This window comes from Drosophila yakuba, chromosome 2L (genome assembly GCF_016746365.2).
Source record: "Drosophila yakuba strain Tai18E2 chromosome 2L, Prin_Dyak_Tai18E2_2.1, whole genome shotgun sequence".
Classification (NCBI taxonomy): domain Eukaryota; kingdom Metazoa; phylum Arthropoda; class Insecta; order Diptera; family Drosophilidae; genus Drosophila; species Drosophila yakuba.
The window spans coordinates 12,919,176-12,945,697 of NC_052527.2; the positions used below are offsets into that span (position 1 = coordinate 12,919,176).

Consider the following 26,522-nt stretch of genomic DNA (forward strand, 5'->3'; position numbering starts at 1 on the left):
CAGGCGAAATGGGAATTATGTGGCTGGGTTTTGTGGTTGGAGCAGGGTAAATAAAATCTGGAATCAATTTAGTGACACACGAAGATGGAACTTCTCCCATGTTCTGGTTATCTTTGTATAATTCTAATCACACATACACAATTGCTTCTTTGTCCGCTTGTTTTAGTAATATCCTTTTCTCTGCAAACCGAAAAATAAAAGCCAATCAATACAAGTGCACTGCTGTAACACTTTCCTGCCCATTTAAAAAAAAAACCATTTCATTTTATGGCGCTGCTTACAACTGCATTTGTTTCCTTGAAAACAGCGAGGAAGCCGAGGATGCCTCGAAATGGAACAATTTCGTGGAATCAATTAAGTCGAAATTAACAGTCAAGCAGGTGGTGGATGGAGTTCGAGCCGGAGGATCCTTGTCCTTTGACTACTTGCTGCTTATCGTTACGGCCGAGTGAGTACACTGATCGAAATTCAAAGTGAAAATGATAAAAGAAGTTCAATGAAGAAGAAAGCATGTAGTTTTAAATGCAAAACATTTTTCATATCGAACTGAAATACGAAGTAGATTCTAATATCCTTTGAGTTTATAAAAGTAACTATAGTTCAAAAAAAATGTGAAATCCCTAGTATTTCCACCTTTATACTTATTAGTGTGGCGAATAAAAGGAGTTGCAATGTGTAGTGTTTCGTAGGATCCACCAGCTGACGGTGTGGGTCAGTAAAAGTCAGTTAAAGTAATCATTATGGGGCTCTACTCTTCCAGCTCTCTGGCTGCCCTGGGCCTCGTGGAGAATAATGCCCCCAATATAGTGGCTGCCATGTTAGTTTCGCCGCTCATGGGTCCCGTAATGTCGATAACATTCGGCGCAATTATCTCCGACAAAGAACTAATGGTAAGTGCAGTTTCCCCTTATGACTGTGGCTCTGGCTTTGGCTTTTTTCGCCCCAAATAGCAAATTGTGTAGCTCCGCGAAAAGCCATTCAAAACCACCGACAAAACGGCCAACAAAAAGAGAAAAGCATACACATACATCTATGGGAAACTATACACTACAGTGTTGTGAAAAATGGAATAGTGAAAATAGTTGTGCGAAGTGCAGAGTGGGGATACCCAAAAATCCATTTCACAGCGCGTTAAATGAAATCGTCAACACTCTGGGCCAACGCAACTCATCGACTGCTTCTATGTGGTACTTTTGAGTGATTTATGAGCAAATGACATTTGCAAAATAATAAAAAATTGCAACGAAAATTGCTATGCCAGTCCGTCCGTGGTGTTCTGCATCCTGTGTGTCCTGTATTCCAGCTGTCAAAATTCGCATGCAGCCAACAGAAATATGAGGGAGCTGTTTTTGGTGGCTATTCCAGTCAAATGCATAGCGACATGTCGCTGCTGTTTTGCAAATTTGCATCGCTTTGCGGTGTGGTAAATGGCAAACTTGCTGAATTGTTTATTGACGGCGTTGGCCCGAAGAGGGCGTGGCCCTATGAAACATACAAATGTTTGTTCCGCCAAAATTGAATGAGGCTGCAAGGCCAGCGAGTGTTTGTGATACACATAAGCACCTGGCGCATTTCTGCTGAATAGCAAAATATTTCTATCCCCTCGTTTATGGGGAATTAATAGAAAGGAAAGGAAAAAACTTTGACGGGTGTTGGGTTTTGGGTGTTGCACCATTGAAAGCCATAATACAAAGCCCTGTGCTGTAAATTACTGCGCTTAAAAAACCACACCTTGCGGCCGTGCAATCATTTTGTTCCTTCTGCCCGGTGACAGTCTGAAAAGTAAGTTAAGCTACTTAGAATTAAAGGACGCAGCACTTGGGACCGCATTCAGCGCAAAGCCAATAAAACTGAACTTTAACTGCAGTCGCCAGACAGCAGCTGCTCTCCAAAGTGTCATAATTGTCACCGCCAGGTGGCGGGGTGGTGGTGAGTTGGTAAGGGCTTATGCTGCGGGATAAGAACGTCTGTGTCTATAGTTTTTGCCCATCAAAGGCGGCGGTTTTGTGCTGCAGAAGGGCCAGCTACATAGCTCAGTGTGCAAGCTGAGTGGTAAATTCCGTGTACAAAAAGGACCACAACAAATAAAATAAGTGAAATAAAAATATAAGGTTTAGATCCATATAATCATCATTTCTGCCATTTCTAATGAAGAGATGGCTCTGTGCTGCTGTGCACCAGAGGCAACTTGTTGTCTGCTGACACAATTTCCACCGCACTCCTGGCCACAAACACAGATACATACACATACACACAGATACCGGATTCAGGAGGCAGGATTCAGGATTCAGAATTCCAGGTGTCTTGCCGACTGTTGACACCTGCGTCGTGTACTTCAATTAAATTTTAATTGAAATGAATATATTCGTGTGCGCACACATGCTAGTGTGCATCTTTTTTGTCGCCTCCATCCTTTGTGAAGTGGCTCCAGCTGCGTCATCATAATCTTTGATAAAGCCAGCAAGGAAGTTGAATCTGCAGCCAGCCTTCGCCAGAGTTTGTGGTCACAAAAATGTCCAGGCAACCAGAAATTAACGCAATGCCAGCTTTATTAAATTTACTAGCTTAATGCCAAAAAATCGAAATGTTTGCCCTTTTCAATTTGTGACTTTTGGCTTGAATTTTGAGCTGATAAAATGCTATATAAGAAACATTAAAAGCCCACTGTTAATTTATTAAGCTTCAGATCCTTGAGTTGTTTTGATTCCATTACATCTCCATAAAGTGTGCGATGGCCAGGGAAAAATGTTTTTAAAATACGCAAAAACCATGGAAAAACCATGGAAAAACCCGTTTGCGGGCAAAATTCATATGCAAAAGTGTTTAAACAATTTCACACAAAAATGCCAATTACAAACGATGACAAAAACGGCAGCAGCGAATGGGGCCGGTCAAAATTGATGGTCAACTATTAAAAATAATTGGCAGGAAAAAAACTTGCACCGGAATACCCATAATATAGTGAAAACGAGTTGGCTTTGCACATATTGCCAGCCGAGTTATTGAATAGCGATTTTTGCAAATATTTGCACGCCATTTAAAGTTGATTCGCACATGAATGTAATTTGTTTGCGCATTACGCATACGCAGTGTGGGTGCAGCTGCATTGGGGTGCTTCACATTTGTATGCTAATTTTAAAGCTTCCACTTTCAAATGCTCATGAGGAGCACTTACATTTTTTCAAAGAAAAGAATCGCATTAATACCTTATCCAGCTTGTAATACTGCCTTTAAGCCATAAACCATACAAATCTGAAACTTGTAGTAAACTTATATTAATGTTAGTCATATATTTCGAGCACCCTAATATGCATATGCATACCTGCAAATAGAAGAGCGAACAGTAAACAAATTAGCAAAAGTTTTCGCACCCCACTTAAATTGTTGTGCAAACTCTTTAAAGAGCATTTACAACCGGAAAGTGCGAACTTTCATATATTTTGCAGCATTCTTGCAACTTGTTAGCCGTGTGCTTTAAGCCTCAAGACAAGTTGCTTTCTATGTATGTGCCGCAGTTGTGTTTGACTCGTAAAATGGGGGGAAATTGGAAATGGGGAAAAGACACCAACCAGCCACACGAAAAACCACCCAACTTGGAGTAGCAAGACGACATCATGTGGCTGACATTAGAGCGTTTTTCTTTTGTGTGTGCAGCTGCCAACAACAGTTTGCAGTTGCGTGGCTGCAAATTTGGGTTAACATGTCACGAATCTACTCGCAGTTCCTTGGCGCTTCAAAGTATGCGGCATTATCGCTTAAAGTGTCGTTGGCTGGGGTCCTTTGGCATTTAACTCGCTGTCTCGCCCCTAATTTCGGCTCTGCATTTTCTATTTTCCATTCGCCATTTTCCATTTTCCACTTCCCACTTGCCATTTTCTGTTTTCCATTTTGTATATTTCCAGAGAGTTGGCTTTCTCTGCCTCGGATTGGGCATGTTTATCTCCCTGCTGTTTGGCTTCATCTTCGGCCTAATCCTGGGCACCACCGAGATGCCTTGGGGCCAGAACTCCGACTGGCCCACGGAGGAGATGCGCGGCAGGTAAGTAGAACCATCAAATTGGGTCCCACATCAATGTCAATCAGGCCGAACAATTGGGTTAGATTGCGCAAAATGCCGCACGTCCGAATCAAATAGCTAAACCGCCAGGAAGCATAAATTAATTCCCTTACAGGCCCATCGACATATTGATTGTAATCAAGTAACGACATTGCAGTAGTTGCGCTCTACGCAAACGTTAATATTTCCAATTTCCAATTTCGATGTAGAATTTAATTAGGACATATTTTCGATTTACGTTTGCCATAATTCCGTGAGCCCAAAAACATTCCAGTGAATCCGAATCAGAAATCTAGACTGAACGACTGCTGTCTATTCATTTGAATACATCAAAGGAATAGCTGAGCAGAAGGTATGCAAGTGACACTGCAAATAGAGAATTATCCTGGAAACCTTCAAAAATCCTTTAATGTGCCTATCACAGAAACTGCCACTTTAAAACGCAGAATGAGCTGAAATTCTGGGAACGATGTGAGCAACTCTTTAGATCTTTGATGGATGCAGGATAAGACAGACACTTAGCGATATGTATTTTCCGATTGTAATTAAGAAGCATTATATCACAAGTCATCCATTTCGCCAAGTCATGAAGGAGGGAGGCCACTTTCAAATCCCTCGACTTTCGAGAGTGAATTAGGAGTTTGTCGAAATCCAAAATCCATTAAGTATGTTAATTAACCAGTGTCTCGCACAGCTACTTGCCTCGCAATAAGTCGGCAGCTAAATCTATGAGTGCGAATGTAACAAATTACTTGCAAATAATTCAAATAATCTAGGGCCCCGCAGTAATGTGAGGCGTGTGCTCATTAGAGCGCCTGCAAGGCTTTCTAGGACACTCTTCCACTTTCACTCCCCCAGAAAAAAAGCACCCCAATTCCCATTCTCCACCATCTCCCAGTCACTTGAGTCTATATATATGGGCACACATTTATTACGGCATCGTTTTTTGCCAAAGAAATCTTTAAGTCGCCACGCGCCGTCTGCGTAAATCTCCTCCAGCATTGCCATTGGGTTCGGGCTTGGGTGTGGGTTTGGGTTTGGTCCTGAGTTTAGGTCCACAATGGGCTTAGTTGTGTCCTCCACAACACACACACGCCCCCTGGCGGCTGAAAAAGCGGCAGCACAATAAATTAAGCTCAGCCACAGAATTCGCCGGAAGTTGCGTGAAATGAATGTGTGTCGGCAATTGTGTTAATTGCACAAAATAAATTGTTAAAATAATAATACACAATGCGAGATGTTCGGCTGGTTGGCTGCTTGGATGGTTGAATGGTCGGCTGTTCTGGCCTGACATCTAAATATACTTCCATACATACTTATGTATGTTTCGTATCTCGGCCTATCTCTATAATTAAGTGCCTTGGGTCCATTCTAGTGCTTTATTGTTGGCCAAGGCCAGTCAAGTGGCCACTCCATCTCCATCGCCATCTCCATCTTGATTTCCATGCCCATCTCTATCATAATAATAGGCACACATAATGAATTTCTCCAGATTGCGTGTGCCCATCACCGGTCGGTCATGCAATCAACGTGGATTTCCAATGGTCATCCCACAACTTCATCCGCCCCGTTGTCATCGCTCACTGGCCTCAATAATTGTGTCACGTGGCGCGTGAAAATACAGCCTTGTCATTCGGTCCATTGGATTCGTGATGACCGAGTGGGATCGCCCACATAAGTAGAAGGTACTCAAAGGACCTCTACCTTATGCATGTACGAGTATGCATCTCATTGGGCTAAATTAATTTAATATTTCAGTTAGGTTGGGTAGAATGCGTTACTTGTTGTTTCATTACTAAATAAAGAGCCAAATGCTTTGCGTTTGAATTTGCTGACGAAAGCCTTAATTACATTAAAATTGATACAGCAATCCACACAGGGTAATGCTATTTTAAGCAGACAGCCAACTGCCCACACATTTGGCCCACTCTATTCGCCATAAATAACCGCACCGAGCCAAATTAAATTTATGCCACTTTACTGCGGGGGCGTGTCGACACGCCCACATAGTTGCAACCATTGCAACAGTCGGCAGATGCCACACATACCCACAGATGCCACATGCAAACCGGCGAAAATAATCAGTGCAAATGTCCTCGTGGGAGGATGCAAGTGCGAGTAGAGTTTATACACAAGGTGGTTGGAGTTTGTCTAGTTTGCAGTAGCTAAAAATATATTTTATTACTATTTTACACGGAGAATGGGTGAATTTGCACACATTTTACGTTTTCGGCTGCCAACGAGCTCTGTTGATTATCACATTTTGAATGCAGAGCAAAGCGAATTCCCATGGTCAGCTTAGTTAAATAAATCGCAATTAAAAGCAGAGCGTCTGTTCTGGGCGTTTTTCCATTCCCCATTTTCCCCTTGATGTGAACAGAAAGTGGCAGAAACCGAAGGGGTTTAAACGATTTTTTATCCAACGCTAGAATCTGAAAACTGGACCGCTGCGACCCACATCAAGCCAATCTAGATGCTGTTCTGGCCTCATTTGCATTGTTTTCAATCTACGAATTTCAACCATAAACAATTTGCTGCAACAAATTTATGTTTAGGACTTGCCTAATGTTGGTGGCTATAATTGAGCGTAAATTGCCGCCGTATAATAAAGTTGTTTTATGCATAAAAGTTAAATACTTGTATAACTCAAACTGCGGCGTTCATAAATAAAACTCACACTTTCGGTGGCGCAAAATCGCACGAAGGCAAAAGTAAAAGCGCCATTAATCAGTGAAAAGTTGGTCCCAGGTAAAAATCCCGGGTTTTCATATAGGCAAAAGTCCGGGTCACAAATGAGGCGAATGAATCAAAAAACGAGTGAGTTACGCAACTTGGCATAGTCAAAGTCTAAAATACCCTTGCACCCTGCTTGGATTTTGGGATCTTGAGATAGGGCAAATTTGTCGTGGGAAAAATGCTCTCTAGAGTGAACCTTGTTATTCATTACAAGTTGAGAAATATTCAGATATATATATTTAGATGAGCTATGCATTATAAAGTCAGTCAGTTTAAACACTAAAGATAACAAATAACATTAAAGTTGAATAAACAAAATATTAGACAAGAGAGAACGCTATAGTCGAGTTCCCCGACTATCTGATACCCGTTACTCAGCTAGTGGAAGGGAGTCTTAAACACAGTTTTTGCCGGTTTGTAGGCGTTATAGTGGGCGTGGCAGAAAGTTTTTTGGCAAATCGATAGAAGTTTACAAGACCAATACAAAAATGAAAAAATATCAAAACATTTTTCAAAAGTGTGGGCGTGACAGCTTTGGGCGGTTTGTGGGCGTTAGAGTGGGCGTGGCAAAAAGTTTTTTTGCAAATCGATAGAAATTTACAAGACCAATACAAAAATGAAAAAATATCAAAACATTTTTCAAAAGTGTGGGCGTGACAGCTTTGGGCGGTTTGTGGGCGTTAGAGTGGGCGTGGCAAAAAGTTTTTTTGCAAATCGATAGAAATTTACAAGACCAATACAAAAATGAAAAAATATTAAAACATTTTTCAAAAATGTGGGCGTGGCAGTTTTGGGCGGTTTGTGGGCGTTAGAGTGGGCGTGGCAACCTGAATCGACAAACTTGCGCTGCGTCTATGTCCCTGGAGTCTGTATACTTAATCTCAACTTTCTAGCTTTTGTAGTTCCTGAGATCTCGACGTTCATACGGACAGACGGACAGACGGACAGACGGACAGACGGACAGACGGACGGACAGACGGACATGGCCAAATCGACTCGGCTATTGATCCTGATCAAGAATATATATACTTTATATGGTCGGAAACGCTTCCTTCTGCCTGTTACATACTTTTCAACGAATCTAGTATACCCTTTTACTCTACGAGTAACGGGTATAAAAATCAACATTGTCAGCTCAACACTGCGTATGAGTGATAAACTTCAGATGCCAAGTGCTGGTACTAATACCACTTCTCGTAGGCTTAGGTCTAGTTTAAACCCACTCCAGTACGCCGAAGTTGGGAATTATGTTTAATCAGGGACTCAACTGAATGTCATGGGGTGGAGTAAACTTATCGGACCAATTTGTAATACCCCAAGTGAAGGGTATAAGGGCCGGGCGCCGTGAAAAGTTTGCCAACATTTCTCACCATTAAACGACTCTAACTCCTGACTCGCAAATGCCATGGGCGACCAGGCCGGTTTGGCGGAAGCGATAACAAAGCCGCTGACACTTGACAAACTTGCGCGAGTGTCAAAAAATCTCCGCGAAATGGGCGGCATTTGGTGGCTGCCTGGGTTTTGCAGCTCAAAAAAAAAGATAGAAAAAAAATGAAGGAAAAAAGAAAAGATGCCATCACCTGGCTTTCACGAAAGTGAAGCATTTGGCCCACCTGCTGACCCGGACACCAAAAGCCAGATAAGCAGTGTCTGCCACAGTTTCAGTCGCCTGGCTGGCCAAACATCCCAACATCCAAACATCCATCTTTATGCGACTTAATTTGGCGCCTCTTTCGACAATGATTGTAGCATTTAGCTGCTGGGCGCGCATTTGTCATCCGCCGGCTGTTGGGTTTTTTAATTAATTTTTCACATTTTTACATTTTTACATTGCTACATTTGAGAATTTCGTGCCCACTGTTTCGATGGCCATTTCACAGTTGATTTTTCAATAATTTCCCGCTTTTCCGATTCGCAGGGGCAATGTGCGCGCCCTTTGGATGGGCGTTCTGTGGGCGTTAACATCTGGCACGGGCGTGGCAGTGGCCTTGCTCCAGGGCTCCGCCGGTCCGCTGATCGGGGTCGCCATATCCGCCTCCCTCCTCCCGCCCGTCGTCAATTGCGTAAGTATCCCCCGCACCCCCCGCCACCACACGGGCTGAAAAATTATCCTAAATTAAATCAAATATCTGGGGCACCGAAAATAAATCATATTGGTGGTCTGCGAAAGAGAATTATTAAAAGAAAGCTATAAGTTATTATACTTAAAAACCAATAAACCTATAATAATGAAATAATACATAATTTATTTAAATAAATTTCTAAAGTCAGTAGAGAGTCCAAACTAATTTCTTTAAGCACTTTACTTAATAAATACAATTTTTCTAGAAATGCAAAATTACAGCTGAGTCAAACTTGTATTTGAATAAGTTCTATTTTTCAAAAGTTTGAGTATTAAAGCTGTACTATAGAACTTCAATTTGAATAAATATTCATTTACTTCGAATTGAATTAAGCCAATTAACGTACTATTTTAGTAAATTGCGTATAAACGACTGTTGAAAGCTACAGCTTTTTTGCTCAATTACGAAATTGATTCTGCAGACACACTGGAAAGTCCTTAACCACATCAAAACAGCTCCTAAGCCAAATATTAAATTTATAAAGTGTACATTTCGATTTACCTTAATTGATAATCCTGGAGGTAACCAGTAAGGAAAACATTATTCCTCATATGTGAGTACTCAAACTCATATTTACCCAAAATGGCAAACATCTACGGCGTCGCAGAAGCCCATTTAATAAGTGATTTTCCTTGGCCTTGAAAGCGGCTTCTCCATGGCAATTTTCCTCCCATTAGCATGCTATTAACAAAAGCTTCGATTCTGGCAACGATTGCGCAGTGGATGTTTCATCATGAGTGAGCAGGTGCCGGAAATGACTTTGCCAGCAATATTTATGGCCATGCAGAGGCCCAAAAGCATTCCTCAAAATGCGAATAGAACAGGCTTCTAGCATTCCAATCGAATGCTATATAAACATATATACACTTCGGTCAGTCGCATGGAAAATTGCGCAATTCCAATTTATATTATGCTCCGTTTATATTTTGACTCCACTCGAATTTTCTACCATCGATGATCATCGCTTTAGGCCAAATTGATATATATACGAGTATATAGTATGTGCTTGAACTGCCGCAAACATGGTCGAAACTTCCAAGTGGCCAAAATAGCCGAGTGGATGTAACGCACTTAAAGACCCAAATGCAAAGCGCTGCTAGAAGTTTTTGGGCTTGGCTAATATTTTTGGGGGCCTTCGAGTGAGTTTCACCATAAATTAGGCCGAAATACAATTTGCTGATTAATCTGAAGTGCATTGCCCAAAAACTTTCGCCCATAAATCTGTCCAGCAGGCAGGCAGAGCAGTTGTAGTCAAAGTCTGGGTTTGAAGATGGTTCTCAGCTGTTTTACCACTTGGTGCGGCGCAACCGCAACGAGTGCATAAATTTCGACCCAATTTTCAAGTGCAAATTGCGAATCCAAATCCGAATCCGAGACCTAGACCGAATCTGAATCAGAACAGAATCCCCCAAGCTGCTGGCGGATGTTGCGTAAAATTATAAAGCAAGTCGACTCCTCCCAGAAGGGGAAGTGCATGCAAAAACTAGGAAAAACGCACAGGAACCGGCAGGCCAAGTGCCACACAGAAACACAGAAACGCACAAACTGGCAGACAAACAGCCCGGCTGGATGACATTTATCAATGGTGACAGTGGGACAAAGGCGCCGCCGGGAGGCGTGTGTGTGTGTTCCACAGCCATGACAAAATGATGCAAGCGGCGAATTATGGACAACAGGAAGGGGCATTCCACATAGCAATACAGCCCGAACTTTAAGCGGCCAAAACAATGGCGCTGAAATCGCTTAATCATGCCGGCCGAGCTGCGGTCGAGCATGTGTGCAAGTTTGCGAGTGTGCAAGTGTGCAAGTGTGCAAGTGTGCAAGTGTGCAAGTGTCGCTCCAACTTCGCGTTCTTATCCTGCGAAAAGTATAGCATACATATGAGCTGCATAAATCAGTGGCACGCACCGAGCAACCGAGGCCGATGGAGCAACCTTTGTCCATGTTTTCTCAGCTCTTTTCCCGCATTGTGCCCCCAGGCCAGCCAACCCAGAAAGGAGCGTGTTACAATTAATTGCCTGCTGTCTGGCCCTAAGGCAGTGTCGCGGCCAACAGAGCGTATGAGTAATTTCCAGTACTCGCCAACTGCTCGCATTTCACATTTCACATCTCACATCCCGAGGTGCTGCTGGGTGAACATTCCAGCTGGGAAAGTGAACTGCAGCACAGCGGCACAATAATTGCAACTCTTAATTTTGGCTTATTAAATTGCCAGCGAGCTTATTTATGTGGCATGTACATGAACTCCAATGCCATAAAGCGGTCTGCAACGCCTTTACTTTCAAATCCGAGCACGCAATAATTTACCCAGAAACGGTCGTAAATTCGAATAATAGCGAAAATAGAAAGTAAGTCGGGCAAAAGAAAAGTCATGAGCTCGCACACAAATGGAAAAACAAACACACTCCAGCAGATTTGTGGATTTCACAGCAGAGGTTAGCTTACTAGCAGCATCAAGAATTTATATCATAAATTATAAGTTCTAAATAAGAAATAATTTCTGTAAAATTTAACTACATCATTTGTTGTATCTCTTAACATTTTTTATTATGAATATTTTTATTTACCTTTAGAAATATTTATATTCTTTTAAATTAAAAAGCAGGAAAAGATAAAATTAAAGTTTTTAGGTTTTTTTTTCCAAGATGCTACAGTGATGAGTTGACCCCAGTAGTAGGTGGGTTTATATAGAAAAGGCACGCACTTCCGGACTTGCTGAGCAATGTGCTGAGTCATTATAATTTATAATAGCAAAGCGAAGGATACAGAGCGAAATCGCAAAAAAAAACAGAAGAATGTAGAAGAGCGAATGGCAGAAAGAGGCGGAATGAAGAACGAACTGAAAATGCGACAATGAAGTTCTATCTACGAGTGGGTGGTGGGGTGGTGATGTCCTTGGGGGGCGGGGAGGTGGTGTGGCGCCCACACATGGCGCAAAGCCATAGTGATTCAAGGGCGGCGCAGGCACTGCTTGGTATGCCAACGGGAGCGCCATCTAACCGGAACTGGGCACGCGGCGACCTTATGACCTCGAACCGAAGCACACACATGGTCATGGGAAATGGAACTTCAAAGTCACAACTACCCATATTTATGCACTTTTTATATTGCGCTTGTGTTGCAGGGTCTGTTCTGGTCACTGGCCTGCATTTGGCTCATCTATCCGGAGAAGCGGATACCGCACTTGAAGAACGAGGCAATGAACTCGACTAGCGCATACCCATTCCTCTACACCAACTATCTGCCCACCGAGTTCCTGATCAACGGCATCGTGTCCGCCTGCCTGACCATCGTGAATGTCATTTGCATATTTATCACGGCCATAATCGTATTGAAAATTAAAGAGGTCTCGGCGCCATACACCGCCAGTCCGGACTTAAAGCGGTGAGTAGACATTTTCGCCACTTTGCAGGCGTATTTTAGTCGATGACGACATGTAGTCGTTGTTCTTTTGGCAAACCAATAGGGTGGACCTTGTTAAGACTGTGATACATATATTTTTGAGTTGATCATACATTTCCATACTGCGCAACATGTGCGACTTCGACTACTGAAAGTGGTACATGAGAACAGGGTCCACCCTGGAAAACATAATATGTATGAATAGCAGCAAATTAAAAATGTGCACAGCGAGATGCGCTGGAGTGTGTTTAATGACGGCGGAGCAAGTGCTTTTGAGCTTATCATTTCCGTAATGTGCGCTTGGTCAGTTGCCCATTAGTAAGTGTAATTAATAACGACAACAGAGACAGAATAAGAGACAGAGACAGGGACAGAAACAGAAACAGAGACAAAATCACAATGGACAACAAAATGGGTTGTATGGTCCGGTTGTCCAGTTAATACCCATTTAAAATGCACATCTATTAGCATGCGAATTATATATTACGTCAACATGGCCATTGACTGACTCTGCGATGGGTTAATAAATCAGATCTTGTCTGCTTTCTGCATTAAGCCCATCTTAGATTGCTCCACACAAAACACAATGCGCAAACACGTATGACCCACTAGTTGGGAGGAAATTAACCCATGTGGCTCAACACTTGCCATCCTGAGCATTTAAATCAATAAGGGAGCAGAATCCTTTGGGGCATCTCGGACATAGCTTGCTCCATCAGAAGTCTGAAGCTGTGATTTTGGAGTAGGTTTTTTAGGCCCACCGATTTGTTGCGAGAACCCCAAGAAATCTTTAACTTTTGGCAGGCTGTCTGCGCAAGTGCTTCGCTCAAAAGATGATATATCGCGTAATTAACTGACTGATTTCGGAGAGTGGCCGAGTGGCAATCCAAATGAAAACAAATGCCGCACATCGCCAGCTAGGATGACAAATGGGAAACTGAGCTCCAAGTCTGCGGCTCAGTCTGCCGCAGACATGTGTCTTTAATTTCCCCAAAGTGGCGCATTAAATTGCTTTAAGCGAGAGGACTAGGCTTTCGTCAACAACACAGCATACATATACATGCACATATACACACACACACACTTGGCCCGCGAAAGTATGCTACAATTTTATTTCGCTGCTGCCGTTTGCGACATCCTTTTTATTATTATAGTGCACATACATATGTATGAATGTCCTGCGACTGTTCCGACGTTTATTTAAGCACGCTCACGCTCGTTTGCCCATTTGTTTGACTTGTTTGTGTAGCTTTTAGAAATTGTGTGTACTTTGTGCATACCCTACGCAAAGGATCCCATCGTTTTGATCTCTAGCCTGCACTCCAGCCAGTCGAATATTGACCACTTTTTGATCACCCAAAACAAAGCCGCTCGAATCGGATTTCAATATAAGCCGGCCACTCGAAGAAACGGCTATCCAGCAATCGGAATCCGATCCCGTTTGTTGGGCTCACTCGCTGCCACTGTTAGTCGAGAGTCCTGGTCCTGGAAATGGACGAAAGCTCGGGGAACAGGAGCAAAAACAAAAGCAAAAATGAGAAAAAGGGTCTGGCATGGCCGGGCTCTTTCCGCAGGCTGTTGCATTACGCATAAAGTGCATGATTTCATATTTATTTGTTGTTACTCGTATAACCGGGACCCATCCAGTTTGCTCGACTCTGGCGAATTGGGTTTGTTTTCATTGCTGCGGTTTTCTTTTGACAGCGGTTTATGGTTGCGAATTCCTTGTCTCCGCCAATTCAAAATGATTTTTATGGGTTTTCTGTCCGACGAGAGAGCAACTCCTATGCCAACATAAATGGGGACAGTTTCTGCCTGGAGCCCGAAGGTTATTTCCCATAATAGAAAAAGTTTCTCGATGGGCACTGAGTAAAATTGAACTAAAACTTTGGCAACAAAAAAAAATCGTGCATTGGCAATCATTCAGCATACAATTTTACAGCTCTTTTACAGTGGATTTTCATTGGTGGTAGTAAGAAACCATTAAACTTAATTACAAAAGAGCACGTCACTTTTGAAGGCAGTTTAATAGGATAACAAAGGAGAAGTATGGATCTTAGAAACATTGAATATATATATGCCGAATCATTTTCCACTGAACTCTTCTATGCACACAATAATATTTTCCTCGATTTTAAAATAAATTTCCCACTTTCGCGCAGATTTTGGGAAACAGATCTTCGCACCGTTCGCAAAACGAATCGCTCAACAATGCGGCATCCTCGCAGTCGCAGCTCGATGGCCGGAGGTCCTGGAGGACATGGCGGGATGGGCACCGTCAGGGGCATGGACAAGTTCAGCGGGTGAGTCAGCGGGGGCAGACACACACATTCTGATGGGGGAAAAGCGCTCTTTGGGGACCGGCCGACCCTGAACCAATTCTCATATTTCGCATATCCTTTACAATTCCGTTTTTGTTGAATAATTGAGCCCGGTCGTGTGTGCAAACTCATTCTCATTCGCATACGTAGACTCATACTCATACTCATACTCATACCCACACTCATTCCCGCACTCATACTTATACTCATCCCCATGAAAACACGTCCTGGGGGCAAGTCAATTTACTCACAACATTTGTCTGGGCCAAACGCTTGAACGCAATCTGAAAAGGTAAATAATGAAGGTATTTATGTCGTCAGAGTGCGAATGTAGCGCCCACGCCGCCTAGTCCATAAATAAATATGTGCTGCACATTCTGTGAAATATTTATCGCATAATTGAAATCATTGCCGAGTATTTATGGCGGTCTTAGGCAAACGCAAATGCGAAAAAACGAAACAAATGGCTTTAAAATATGGAAGAAAAATGCAACTGAAAGTCGGAAACTACCCAAGTAGCTGACTGAATAATCTGAAAGTCTGCCTCAATATTTGTATGCTTTTTCCACTTTTAAATGCAACGTTTGCATGTAAAATAATTAAAAGCAACCAAATCGATGTGTACATATGTACACACAGCCAGCTCTAATTTGGATTGACCTAAGGGTAAATGAGTCCCAAATAAACGAGTTAATACCTGCAAAAGCGTTGGGAAAAAATGGCAACGTTCTGTTGGACATTTAAACAATGCAAATTCATGCAACAAATTAACACGCGGCTGTGAGCTTTTTAATTTAGCACAAAATGCCAGCACCATTTGTTTACACAAAACTAACAAAAAGCCATAAATGTTTCGCTGCACGACGGGCCGCATCCATTTCCACGCCGACGCGTCATTCAAAGTTCGTGGCATTGTTGCACCAAATGAACACTTGTTTGCCACGCCCCCTTCCCCCCAGGGGCGCCCACTACCACGGCCTGGACGAGCGGGACGCCCAGATGGACAATGCCCTGGAGAGGGCTCTGGCCCAGGCCGAGAACGATGCCACTTTCCGGAAGGTCAAGCGGATGAGCTACTCCAGCAATGCGGCTGGCGAGGTGAGCAGTGTTCTATATATTTAGTTTAGTAGTTCAGTTGACTGCCAAATTAGTTTGGTTTTAGGATATAAGTATTCTTTACACATGGTAACTCTGCAAGATCTGTGCAATGTCTGATTTAATTATACAAAACATATATATAATATACTAAACAAGCTAACACCTTTCAAGAACAACATATCCAACTTTTACTACCTCTGAAATAATTATTTATTTTGTGGGCCCAATGTGAATTTGATTTGAATACTTAAACTAAAGTGGTTTGCGAGTATAGGGTAGCATTGCCGTGTCCTGCTGATTCCATCGCTGAGCGCCTAATGTCCAGTGTGCTTAGCCAGAGTTCTGTCTCCTGTTGTTCCTGCGCCGGTTGCTCCTCCTCGTCTTGATCTTCCTCGGGCGGCTCACCTTCCGCTTGTAGGTCCTCTTGACTTTCCGCTTGCCACTGCCTGAGTTGCTTCCGGATGAGGCGGTGGTCGTGTCGCTGGCTGAAGCGGCGGCGGTGGTGGTTTCTTCAGCGGCACTGGCCGCAGTGGTCGTGTCCGTGTCAGTTGTGGGAGCCGTGGTCTCCGGAGTGGCGGTGGCACAGTCGGCTTCAGCCGCATTCGCGGGAAGCGTACAATCGACGCAGTCCGCATTGGTGGGATCATCGGCACAGGAGACGGCCAGCCCGGTTGGAAGATGGGTCAAGAAGATGGTCACCAGGAGGCAGCCCACGATCAGTAGTGATTTCCTCATGTTGCTGTTGGTTGCGGCAGTTGGCGAATGTTAATCTTTTCCTGCCAGAACCACCGCTTTTATAGCCACTTCGCCACCGATTGATTTCAATTCGCAAGTGTGCACAAGTGTGCCATCAGCTTCAACCAATTTTCGCACTTTGTCCGTGTTTGATTACCCATTGTGCCCAAGATTGGGCCTAACAATTGGTTCATACAAAATATTTGACAGGTTTCTTCATCAATGGGTGGATGGGCATAAGTCGTAGTGATATAATACCCATATATTTACACAGTTGCTAAAACACTTCGTTTGCATGGCATCCATCGATTTTTCAAATTAAAATGTCAAGCACACCTGCTTGTGTTTGTTTAACTGCTGCCGAAACAAAGAGTTCCCCTCTACGAATTTACGAATTTATTTTAATAAACTAGTTTTCGATCGATTTAAGTTTGGCCAAGTTTCGGGGCCAAAAAGTGGGAAGTCTCTTCAAATTGCATTTGTCATTGCCCCAAGGAAGGGAAGGCCAGCCAGCATTTAAGCTTAATTGCCGGCAATTATTTGGCGGATGGGCAGGGAGCAGACGTTGGCCAACTGACCTCAATCATTAGTTGATAAGCCCTGCGAGGCGGACAAGAAAATGCACGGCGAGCGGCGGAAAAAGTGCCGGCCAAACGATGCGACAATACTCGTAAACCAAGTTGGGAAGATCATAAATCAAGGGATGCTTTCCAGGATGGGAGAGCAAAAAGAAGGGGTCACTTGGGGCAGTTGCAAGGAAAAAAGCGGAGCAGCAGAGCAACAACTGAGTAGTTGAAAATCATGTAAGATTTATAGTTAAGCCAGATGAACCTGTTGCAAGACGAATATAAACTCCTTTCGGTTTTTTTTGCACTGCTGCCAGCTGAAACTATACCCACTGGGCAAAATATCTGTCATTTTGTAGCATAAAAACTGGAGCTCTGCGCTTAAGTTCTTGTCATTGAGTTTCGTACAGTGTGCTGGTTTTTTGCAGCAGGAAAAGCGTACTTAACCAACATCTGCATGTCCCATCACCTTGCTGAATTCGCTAATGACACTTAATCTGTCTGCCACTCGCCTGGATCCATAATCATAGAGCGAGCTCTGGTAGGAGAAACTTTCTTAATTTCCTGTTTAAGAGGCAGACGAGCGCCTCAATTAAAACTCGCCGGCAAGCAGCATTCAAAAGCCATCCAAGCGTCGATTGCCACAAATCAACTTCTACATTAATTCGTTTCCAGGCGGCAAAAAAAAAGTGGAAAGTTGGTGGTAGATGGTGGATGGTTGCTGGTGGGTGATGGGTGATGGGTGGTCTTGGGCCAAGAAACTCGAGTGGCTGGCAAGCTGACATGCTCCAAATATTTCGAGAGACAGCCACCAAATAGCCGAGTGGCATGCAAAACAAACTTGCAAAGCCTACGACCATCACCACCATCACCACCACCACCAGCACGCCCTCTGGCGGTAGCTTGTAATCAGTTTAAAGTGAGTCCTGGCCACTAAAACTCAATTAACCCCATTTGAATGGAGCACGAGGCAATTGAAAAAACACAGAAAACATGAAATGAAAACGAAAACGAAGCGCAGAGCGAGCAAATCAAGGCAAAAGATTAAAAACGGAAATGGTCGGCCATTGAGATGGGTGGTTGGTTGGTTGGATGGTTGGATGGGTGGATGGTTGGATGGGTGGATGGACGAATGGATGGATGGGTGAATGGATGGATGGGAGGATGAATGGATGGGTGGGTGGGTAGCTCGGACGGTTGCCAAAGGTTGGCAGCATTTTTCACTTAAAACCGCATTGATACTCAATTACCAGGTCGGCAGTCGACTCCCCCGCAAGTTGGACAAAACAAACGGCGGACGCGGAGCCCAGGAAAACGGAAGCACTTTGCAACGGAAATGAAACATCAATTAAAGTCGCACACCGAGCGACGGCGAATCCTTCGAAGGCGGAGCGCGGCAGGCAGGAAACTGTTGGCCTCCCATCACCCAGTCAGCCTCCTCTTCGTCTGTCGTCCTTCGTCCTTGGATGCAACCAGGCACTTGGAAGCCGCTGCAGAGCGAACACTTGTTCGTTTGCCGCCACAGGGCCTAAGGGCACATTTCGTTAGTTTTTATTGCTTAATTGTAATTTCGCATATGGGAAAACGGAAAGTTTAATTGGCTCCGCTGAAGTATCAGTGCTGAAGTCTCACAGGCGATTTATTAGGAAGAGTTGGGAGTTTGGGAACCGAGGCCACAATGGCAATCTAATTGGGTGCAGAGAAAATACTCAGATATTTTACTTTCAAAGTGCGGCGATGTAACAGCGTTACTATAAACATGATTTCAGTGTAATTCGGCAATATAAAATCCAAACTACATGTTTTAAACAACTATCTGATAATATTCTACAGACTTTAATACTTCAATCTTGATTTTTTCAGTTAACCGAACGACTGGCAAAGATAGCCGGCCTAAACCGCCTCAAGACGGATGGCGACCCAGGACAGACGGGATCGGGCAGTCTGACCGGCAGTCGAATGAACTCCATTCCGAACTCCCAGCTGAATGTGGACCTGAAGGCGCTGGACAAGCTGGTTAGCACGCTCCTGGAGCAGCACACTTCCGGTGCCCAGGGCGCCACTTCTTTTAAACCGGAAGTGGGCAGCCGCACTCCGCCACTGCAGCGGATGGCCTCCAAGAAGCTGAACCGCTGGCGTCCACTCTCCCGATCCGCCCACAGCTACAAGCGCCACGAGAGCAGCGATCTCATCGGCGGTAGCTTCACCCAGCTCATGGAGCGCGTAGATCCGCCGGCGACTTCCGCCCCACATCCACCCAACATGCCCACGATCATGGAGAGCAGTGCAGGCAGTCCAGTCACTCCGACCCCCAACAATGCCCAGCAGCAGGCGGCTCATCCGCCCATGTGGAACGCATCCTTGGACGCCACGCCAGGAGCGGTGAGAAATGTCCTGCACGGAGCGGCAAATGGAGGCAGAAATGAGCCCGAGGATCAGCTCAACTTGACGCAAAACTATGTGGGCTAAGCTTTAATTTTTTTAGTGTGCGCACTACTTTTCAAAGTTTTGTTCCTAAAAATCATTATTTAAAGATGTTAATATAATACAAAAAAAAAATTTTGCTGCAAATTATTGATGCCATGCTTTTCGTATTTTATACTTGTTTGTTTACGCTAATTAATTGTCCTAATTACTTTTTGAAAAGTATCATTTGCGTAAATAAATAATATAAAAGAACACATTGAATACAAATATGTGTGCTTTTCTCCCAATTATCCCCATTAAGAGCCATGTTAATTTTAAGTATCTCACAAGTGTCTTAAGCTCACCTGTCGCTCCATAACGCCCGACAACTGCTCCCGGTCGGCATGGCGATGGTATCCTGTAAGATTGGCACCCAGTCGCATGGTCACCTCGTATCTGGTTTTTCCACTGCGTGCCGCATTCCGGTTGCCCTTGGGGGCGGGATAACTCTGGCCAGGATGGGAGGCGGAGCGGCCAAAATTGTCAAAGTCGCAGGCCTGGTGGCATTCGACGGAGCTGGAGTTGCTGGTGCAGCCTGCAAGGATGGAAAGGATGGAAAACATTTGGTAATTGCTTCCATAAAAGGTCGAAACTGAGACATGGATGTGGATGAGTGGCTGTGGACCAACACCTGTGGCAACATCCACCCAGTGGGGCGGTAAGGAGCTGCTCTTGCATTTGCCACAAGAAGAATCCTTTAAATCTCCTTGGGGCATGAAGCTGAATAAAGGACATAACATCATGCAGCAAAAATATGAGAGGCATGTGGCAGGTATTCGTTTGGATAATCTCTCGGTTTTTCACCATCCCATCAAACTGCTTTTATTCATTTTTTGCTATAGCCGAAAAGGAATGGACTCTCTCAATCGATTAAATTGGAATTTTTTAGTTGTCATCCTTCTGGTTATTCGTCCTTCTTGAAACTAGGGGCTTGAACTATTTGGTCAGCTCTTTGAAGTGTTGGTTCCTTGAACTTCTTTTAAGAAACAGCCTCTAAAATTGTACATGCTTAACATATATAAGTGCTGCTTGATCCAACTGATTCACATTTAAAGATTTCACTGTACTGTAGAGGCTTTGTAGAATTTGAGTGCTAAAAGACCAAGGAACAAAAAGGGAACATCTCGCAATCCTCTTGCAGGATTCAGGACCTGTTCACTGCGTTCTCATTACCATGGCAGGCACTTTGCGATTCAATGAACTGCACAACTTAAAGCTTAAACATTGTTGCCGGTGCCTGGTGGCTGATGGCTGAAGGATGGTGACATTTTCGCAGTTGTTCGTGTCCTGGGGTTTCCACCGCGGAAAGCGGTGTATGGCAGCCGTATGGAAATTGGCACGGAGCCCGGACAGTGACAACCTGAGGTTTTCCACCGTGTTTGCCGGCTCCCTTTCAATGCTCTCCATTGCAGTTGTTATGCATTTTTATTGTTTTCCCACGCACTTGCCGATTAAATGGGGCGAGAGAATTCCCAGCTGGGTGGGGAAAATGGGTTGGAAAAGCGGGTGCATGAAGAAAGGGCACCGCCCGTCGCCTTTCCTTTCAATTTGTCTGCTCCTGTGTCTGCGCCGGTACCTCAGCTGGCAATGAGTGCATTTTTAATGCTAATTATTTCCTTAATTACATTTTCACTTTAACAGCAGCGCCCTTTGTGCCGCTCTTCCATGCCATTTTTCCAGCTTTTTATGTTCCCCTCTCCCCTTTTTTGTGGGCTGTCCTGGCGCCTATTATCCTGCATGTTTCCCATACCCGCGGGGTGGTCTGTATGTAGATATATCGCGGAAATAACATTTATTATTGCACTTACCCTGCGTAGCCTCGTTTATTTCGGGTATTTCGCATCTGGTCCCCTTGAAGCCCTTCGGACAATGGCAAGTTATGGCGGCGTCGCCGATGTGCCTGCAATTGATGATATGGCAGTGAAAATGTGGGGTCCACCATGGCTAAGCATCATCAACTCATATGTGAAAATAAAGTCGAACTGTTGGAACTATCTGTGATATTGGTAGGTACTTAAAATACTGAAGCTTGATTTATGCCATGTGTGATATAATATCATATAGTTTTCATTTCAGACTAGCTCTACCAAGACCTGAAGCAATTATTCTGCATTTCAACTGATTGCCAATGCAATTCCTCCATATTCCAAGGCATAGTTGAGTACTTACTTGCAAGTGCCGCCGTTCTGGCAAACGTTGGTGTGCAGGTCCTTGCACAGAGGTCCATGACCACAGTCACTGCCGCTGAAGCCGGGAAAACAGGAGCAGCCATACGAGCTGCAAAGAAGAACGAAGAATGGAGGATGTGAGCACGTTCCCAGTACTGTTTGCAATCTGGAAGGGATGGGCGGAGATGGAGATGAAGATGGAGATGGTCGAGTTGTTTGTCAGGAACTGCAAACTTGGCACCCGCCGGTCAAAGTGGACAAGTTATCACAGCGCCGGACGCAGGATTCGCATTTATCTCGACCCGAGATTGCGGCTGACTCATAAAACTTTTATTGGACCCACTTGATGGGAACGTTCTTTTTTTTTTTTTTAAGTACGTGCCTAAGCTGAATTTGTAGTTATTTGGAATTCCTACTCGTCGGTGAGGACACGACCGCGTCATCATCAGATACGGACACTTGGGTCAGGCTCTTGGCCTCGGACAATAATTTAAATATGTCAGTCGGTGGAGCCAAGGTCGGGAAATCGAGAAAAATGTCGCTGTCGCCAGTGTGAAAAGCTCATGAAAAGATTTTCTCACGCATTGAGGCCGCTTGCTAAACCAATTTATAAGTTTCGCCAAGGCTTCTACTTAAACTTTTTTATTAAACGCATTGCATTGGATTATTCACTCCTAGAAGCGTTCAATGAAAATCGATTTTTATACGTCTGTACTCAATGAAAATACAGAAATCGCACTACCATTCAATGTCAAATCAGTTACCTTTCATTCGCATATTTTTTATACAACTGCCTTTTTTATTTAAGTCCATTTTAAGTGCAATTTTTCCCCGAAATCTTTTAATTCTCAGAACATAATTTACGCACACAGCATTTTTGACAATTTAATTGGGCTACCCGGTTTGAACAATTTTTTATGCCAAAACAAAATGTGTACCCATTTGCTGAAAGTAATTGGGCATCCTTGGCCATTTGTTTTGCCCCATGTCGCTCGTTTTTCAGCTGGAGAAACAATTGTTATCCTCACCCAGTTGTTCGTAAGTCATGCGTTTTTGACACACGCCAACCCGAATTAATTCCCCATTTTGTTCTTTTACTTAAAAAAAGGTTGAAAGTGCAGAAGAGCGTCAGAATCTTACAGAAATAAGTAAATTCCCTTCTTTTCCTTGGCACTTCTTCGGAAACCTCAGCCTAATGGGCTTTTGATAAAGGAACAATTCTAATTGATCTATTAGTGCCATCTGCAGCTTCCACTTTCCACTATTATCATCAAACTCGAATCATATTGGGCATATGGCCATCTTTTGTAAGGGCCAAAAAGAAAAAGGAAAAGTTTTGCGCCGCTTAGCCGGGGAATAATCAAATCTTCTCCTGGGAAAAGGACAGGACCAGAAAGTGACAAGCAAACTTTTGAAGCTCATAAAAGTTGTACTTTTATGGGAAATCTTGTGTTTTTCTTGGCTAAAATAAGGAATCACTTTTGAGTTGGGCGATTCGAGAAAGTTGAATGGAGGCCGCAATTACGCAAAATATTTATTTATTTTACTCTAGACCTACTCGAGACAAAATTCCTGGTAAGTCCCCCAGCTCAAGTTTCTGTTGTCCAGCACATTCCGCAGCAATATTTTGAGCACTATATATTTTGAAAATTAAGCAGTTTATCATTCGAGCATGAATACTAGTATAGGGAGTAGTATGTTTCGTCCTAGGAAAGCCGCCCCTTTGTTCAACTTACCCACTGACCCACAGCCTTGTTACATAAGAATGTTGTGGTCCTGTATGCCAGCCATTGTAAGGCGGAAATTAATTGCCCTGTGTCCTGACATCTGCGATGCCAGGAGTCCTTGCTGCCTACTTATCGCCATGGCTCCTTGTTTCGCCTTCTGTGGCGGAAGCGTTTTTCTCGGCTAACATGAGATATTTTACACAGCTTGAACTCAAAACTAAACTTCCGTATGAGTAAGTAGAACTCAGCTGAGTTTGGATGATGAAAGTGTTGAAAATTCCATTCTTATGCAGCCACAGTATTATACATTATATAATTGATTCACATTCAGAGTGTAACTTAAAATTCCTTACCTACCTTAAAGTTCACTCATCGACAGCTATTCGTAAGGATAAGCTGGTCGAAAAAAAGTGGAGGAAGGACAATTCCGCTGCCGATTCGGCACTAAACCTTCTTCATTTCAATGAAACGGGCTTTGCATTTTTTACGAATCCCCGAAAATCACCTGCAGCTGTTTTTTGACCGTGTGTTTGCAAGTTTTGGCTTACTTTTTCCCTGCTTTTTATTATTTTCTGTTTTTTTGCATAATTCTGTGTATTTTGCGACATGTGCACTTGGAAACTTTTTTTTTTTAACACAAAAAAGTATTTGGCACACCGGTCTTTATTTTATTTTTGCCTTTATTTGTGCTCCCCGCTGCCGGGCCTTTGTTTTAAATAAAAATTAAATGTGCTGCACATACGGCAAATGTGTTACGATTCGCCGAAAATGGTGGGCATATAGATTTTTGGGCGAATCTCAGGGGAGCGGCATTGTTTTCCACAGCTCGTGGCAATCCAATTTTTGGCATTTTAAATTCATTCAGATTTCGCAGAGAGGAACAATTAAAATCGCTTGCCAAAAATCTGCAGCAACTTTATGGCACTGCACTCAAAAACTGCTGACAACGCTGCCGAAATGCTTGACTGCATTTGGAATATGACGATAGGCGAATGCGAATACGAATGTGAATCCGACTACGAATACCAATACGAATACGAATGCGAATGAGAATGAGAATAGCTTGAATGGCTAACCCAAAATACACATATGGCTGCCATGAATATGTCATATGAGACGCCAGCATTGTTACTTAGTTGCGAGACGCTGGCCAGGATTTTGGCACATTTTTGACAAAAAGCCAAAGTGCATTGGAAAATATGAAGAAGCGAATAGTCATTCATACATACACATCGCGTAATGGAGCAGCCGAAACTTGAATGTGAAACTAGTGCTATTGACTCACTGGAAGATATAGGGGTTATATTACATTGCACATGGTATAATGTATAGTATAATAGATAGATTGCAGCACAAGAGGAACATCCTTTTCAGCCAGTACAGCAAACTTAACTTCACATTTCACAAACTTCATTTAAACATTTATTATTTCATACTTTTACACATCTTTGTAAAAAGTGTAATTTAGATGCGAAGTAGCAACGACCTTAGAGACATCAGCTAGAATTCCTCAAACTTAATTGCTTTTCGAATACAATTTCAATAATTTCCGCCATTTCCACCTTCAAAATATACTGTTGCATACTTCTAGGCGCTTTTATAAATAATTCAATTTGAGTGGCGCAGCGACTTCTGTGACTTCAGCTATGTGTGCTGCTGCTTGCCACGGAATTAATTGCTTTTAATGAGAAGAATCAATAATTAAAACATGGAGCAATCGAATCAAAGCTCAATGAATTTGTGCCCCGCATTTAATTCCACTTTAAATGACGGCCGTATACGAAGGTGGTATTGAATGGACTGTTGGCCTGGCTGGCGTGCGATGAAAACGCAATGAAAGTACAACAAATTGCTTTTTTCTTGGCGATGGCACGTGTAACCCGTAAAAGGAAGCGGTTAAAAAAATGAAAAAAAAAGAAGAAAAGGCTGAAATGTTGGCAATTACTTTTTCACCCATTCGCCTAATGCAATAAAATTTAATTTGATGGTCGTATGTAGCATGTGAAAAGGTGACTGCGGCGAATAGGGATTGTAAAATGGTTTGCGGCTTCACAGTCGTAAAACACAAAGGATGTTTAATATGAAAAATATACATATACATATCTATATATATGTGTTATTCTATTTGCATTTTAATGGTTTTGTTTTTCAGCATTCAAATTATTTGTATTTTTGCTGCGCCAACATTGACTTTGCCGAAAGGCATTTCTTTATACATAAAATATATTTCATAACTGCTCTTTATTTCCCACACCCAGGTGGTATTCGAATTAGAATTTAATTAAAATGAGAGGTAGCTGGCATTTCTTTATACATTTTTCTTTATATTATACCTCTACGCCTGGTGGCTTTCATATATTTTGTAAACTTTCGAAAGAAGTAATAACATATCTCGTTCAAGCGAGTAGCCCAATTTGTGGTCAAGGTGCCTCAATGTCGTTGCACGACAGGAAAATTAAAAGCATCGAATTGCCACAATATTGGGAGCAAAAAGTTTTAATTGAGCGGCACATGCCGTAGATCGGTGCAGGCTGCCAATGTGCGAATTTCGGGGCCAAACAAAACTTAATTGCAATATGCAAAGCCCGGACTCCGCACGGCGACTCATCCTGACCCCTGCCCAACTGCATCCCTTTGGCCTTCCGTGAGCCGTTCCCTGGGTGCTCGACTTTGGATAAATGACAATGTTTGACATGGCAAACAATGCACGGGGCGCAGGCAGGCGAATCGGAATGACACTGACACAGTTGCCATGTGGCGAGCCCACTGGCATGTGCATCGGCCGCAAGGATGCACCTCCGCAGGACCTTCCACCCATTCACCCACATCCCGTCGACCTGATCTCATTTGGTGCCGACATTCTGTTTGCTCAGCACCAGCTTCGCTTTTTGTTATTTAAGCTGAAACGAGTGCAGATCCACAACGCATATTCATTGCCAGCCATGTTTATGTGCCTCCATCTCCAATCTCCAGAATTCGGGGCAGGCTTTTGGAAAATATTGCAATAGTTTTCCATTTTCCTCACTTTTTGCGGAACATTTGCATTTAAATTTCTGCACTTTCGCATTCATGGTTAATATTTAAGGAACATGATTTGGGCTAGGACTCGCTTTTCCAATTCTT

The 26,522-nt window shown here is 43.3% G+C and overlaps 3 protein-coding genes across 6 annotated transcripts in view; 1 reads left to right on the plus strand and 2 right to left on the minus strand.

Annotated features, from left to right (window-relative positions):
• The window catches only part of LOC6527964, a 32,640-nt gene extending 12,960 nt beyond the window's left edge, over nt 1-19,680 (plus strand). For both annotated transcript variants that reach the window (XM_015198362.2, XM_039371051.1), the window contains exons 6-13: nt 308-448; nt 761-890; nt 3,903-4,039; nt 8,712-8,856; nt 12,041-12,300; nt 14,481-14,621; nt 15,599-15,737; nt 18,902-19,680. In XM_015198362.2, coding sequence (XP_015053848.1) covers nt 308-448; nt 761-890; nt 3,903-4,039; nt 8,712-8,856; nt 12,041-12,300; nt 14,481-14,621; nt 15,599-15,737; nt 18,902-19,507 — 1,699 coding nt within the window. In that variant the 3' untranslated portion in view covers nt 19,508-19,680. The remainder of the gene's footprint in view (nt 1-307; nt 449-760; nt 891-3,902; nt 4,040-8,711; nt 8,857-12,040; nt 12,301-14,480; nt 14,622-15,598; nt 15,738-18,901) is intronic.
• The window catches only part of LOC6527958, a 104,658-nt gene that overhangs the window by 42,543 nt on the left and 35,593 nt on the right, over nt 1-26,522 (minus strand). For all 3 annotated transcript variants that reach the window (XM_039371046.2, XM_015199023.3, XM_039371045.2), the window contains exons 4-6: nt 21,674-21,781; nt 21,313-21,404; nt 19,810-20,039 (exon numbers count right to left, since the gene is read on the minus strand). In XM_039371046.2, coding sequence (XP_039226980.1) covers nt 19,810-20,039; nt 21,313-21,404; nt 21,674-21,781 — 430 coding nt within the window. The remainder of the gene's footprint in view (nt 1-19,809; nt 20,040-21,312; nt 21,405-21,673; nt 21,782-26,522) is intronic.
• Nucleotides 15,748-18,883, minus strand: LOC6527965 (protein new-glue 1). The gene has a single exon (XM_039371054.1). It carries the CDS (start codon nt 16,470-16,472, stop codon nt 16,068-16,070), a length of 405 nt encoding a protein of 134 aa, XP_039226988.1. The 5' UTR covers nt 16,473-18,883; the 3' UTR covers nt 15,748-16,067.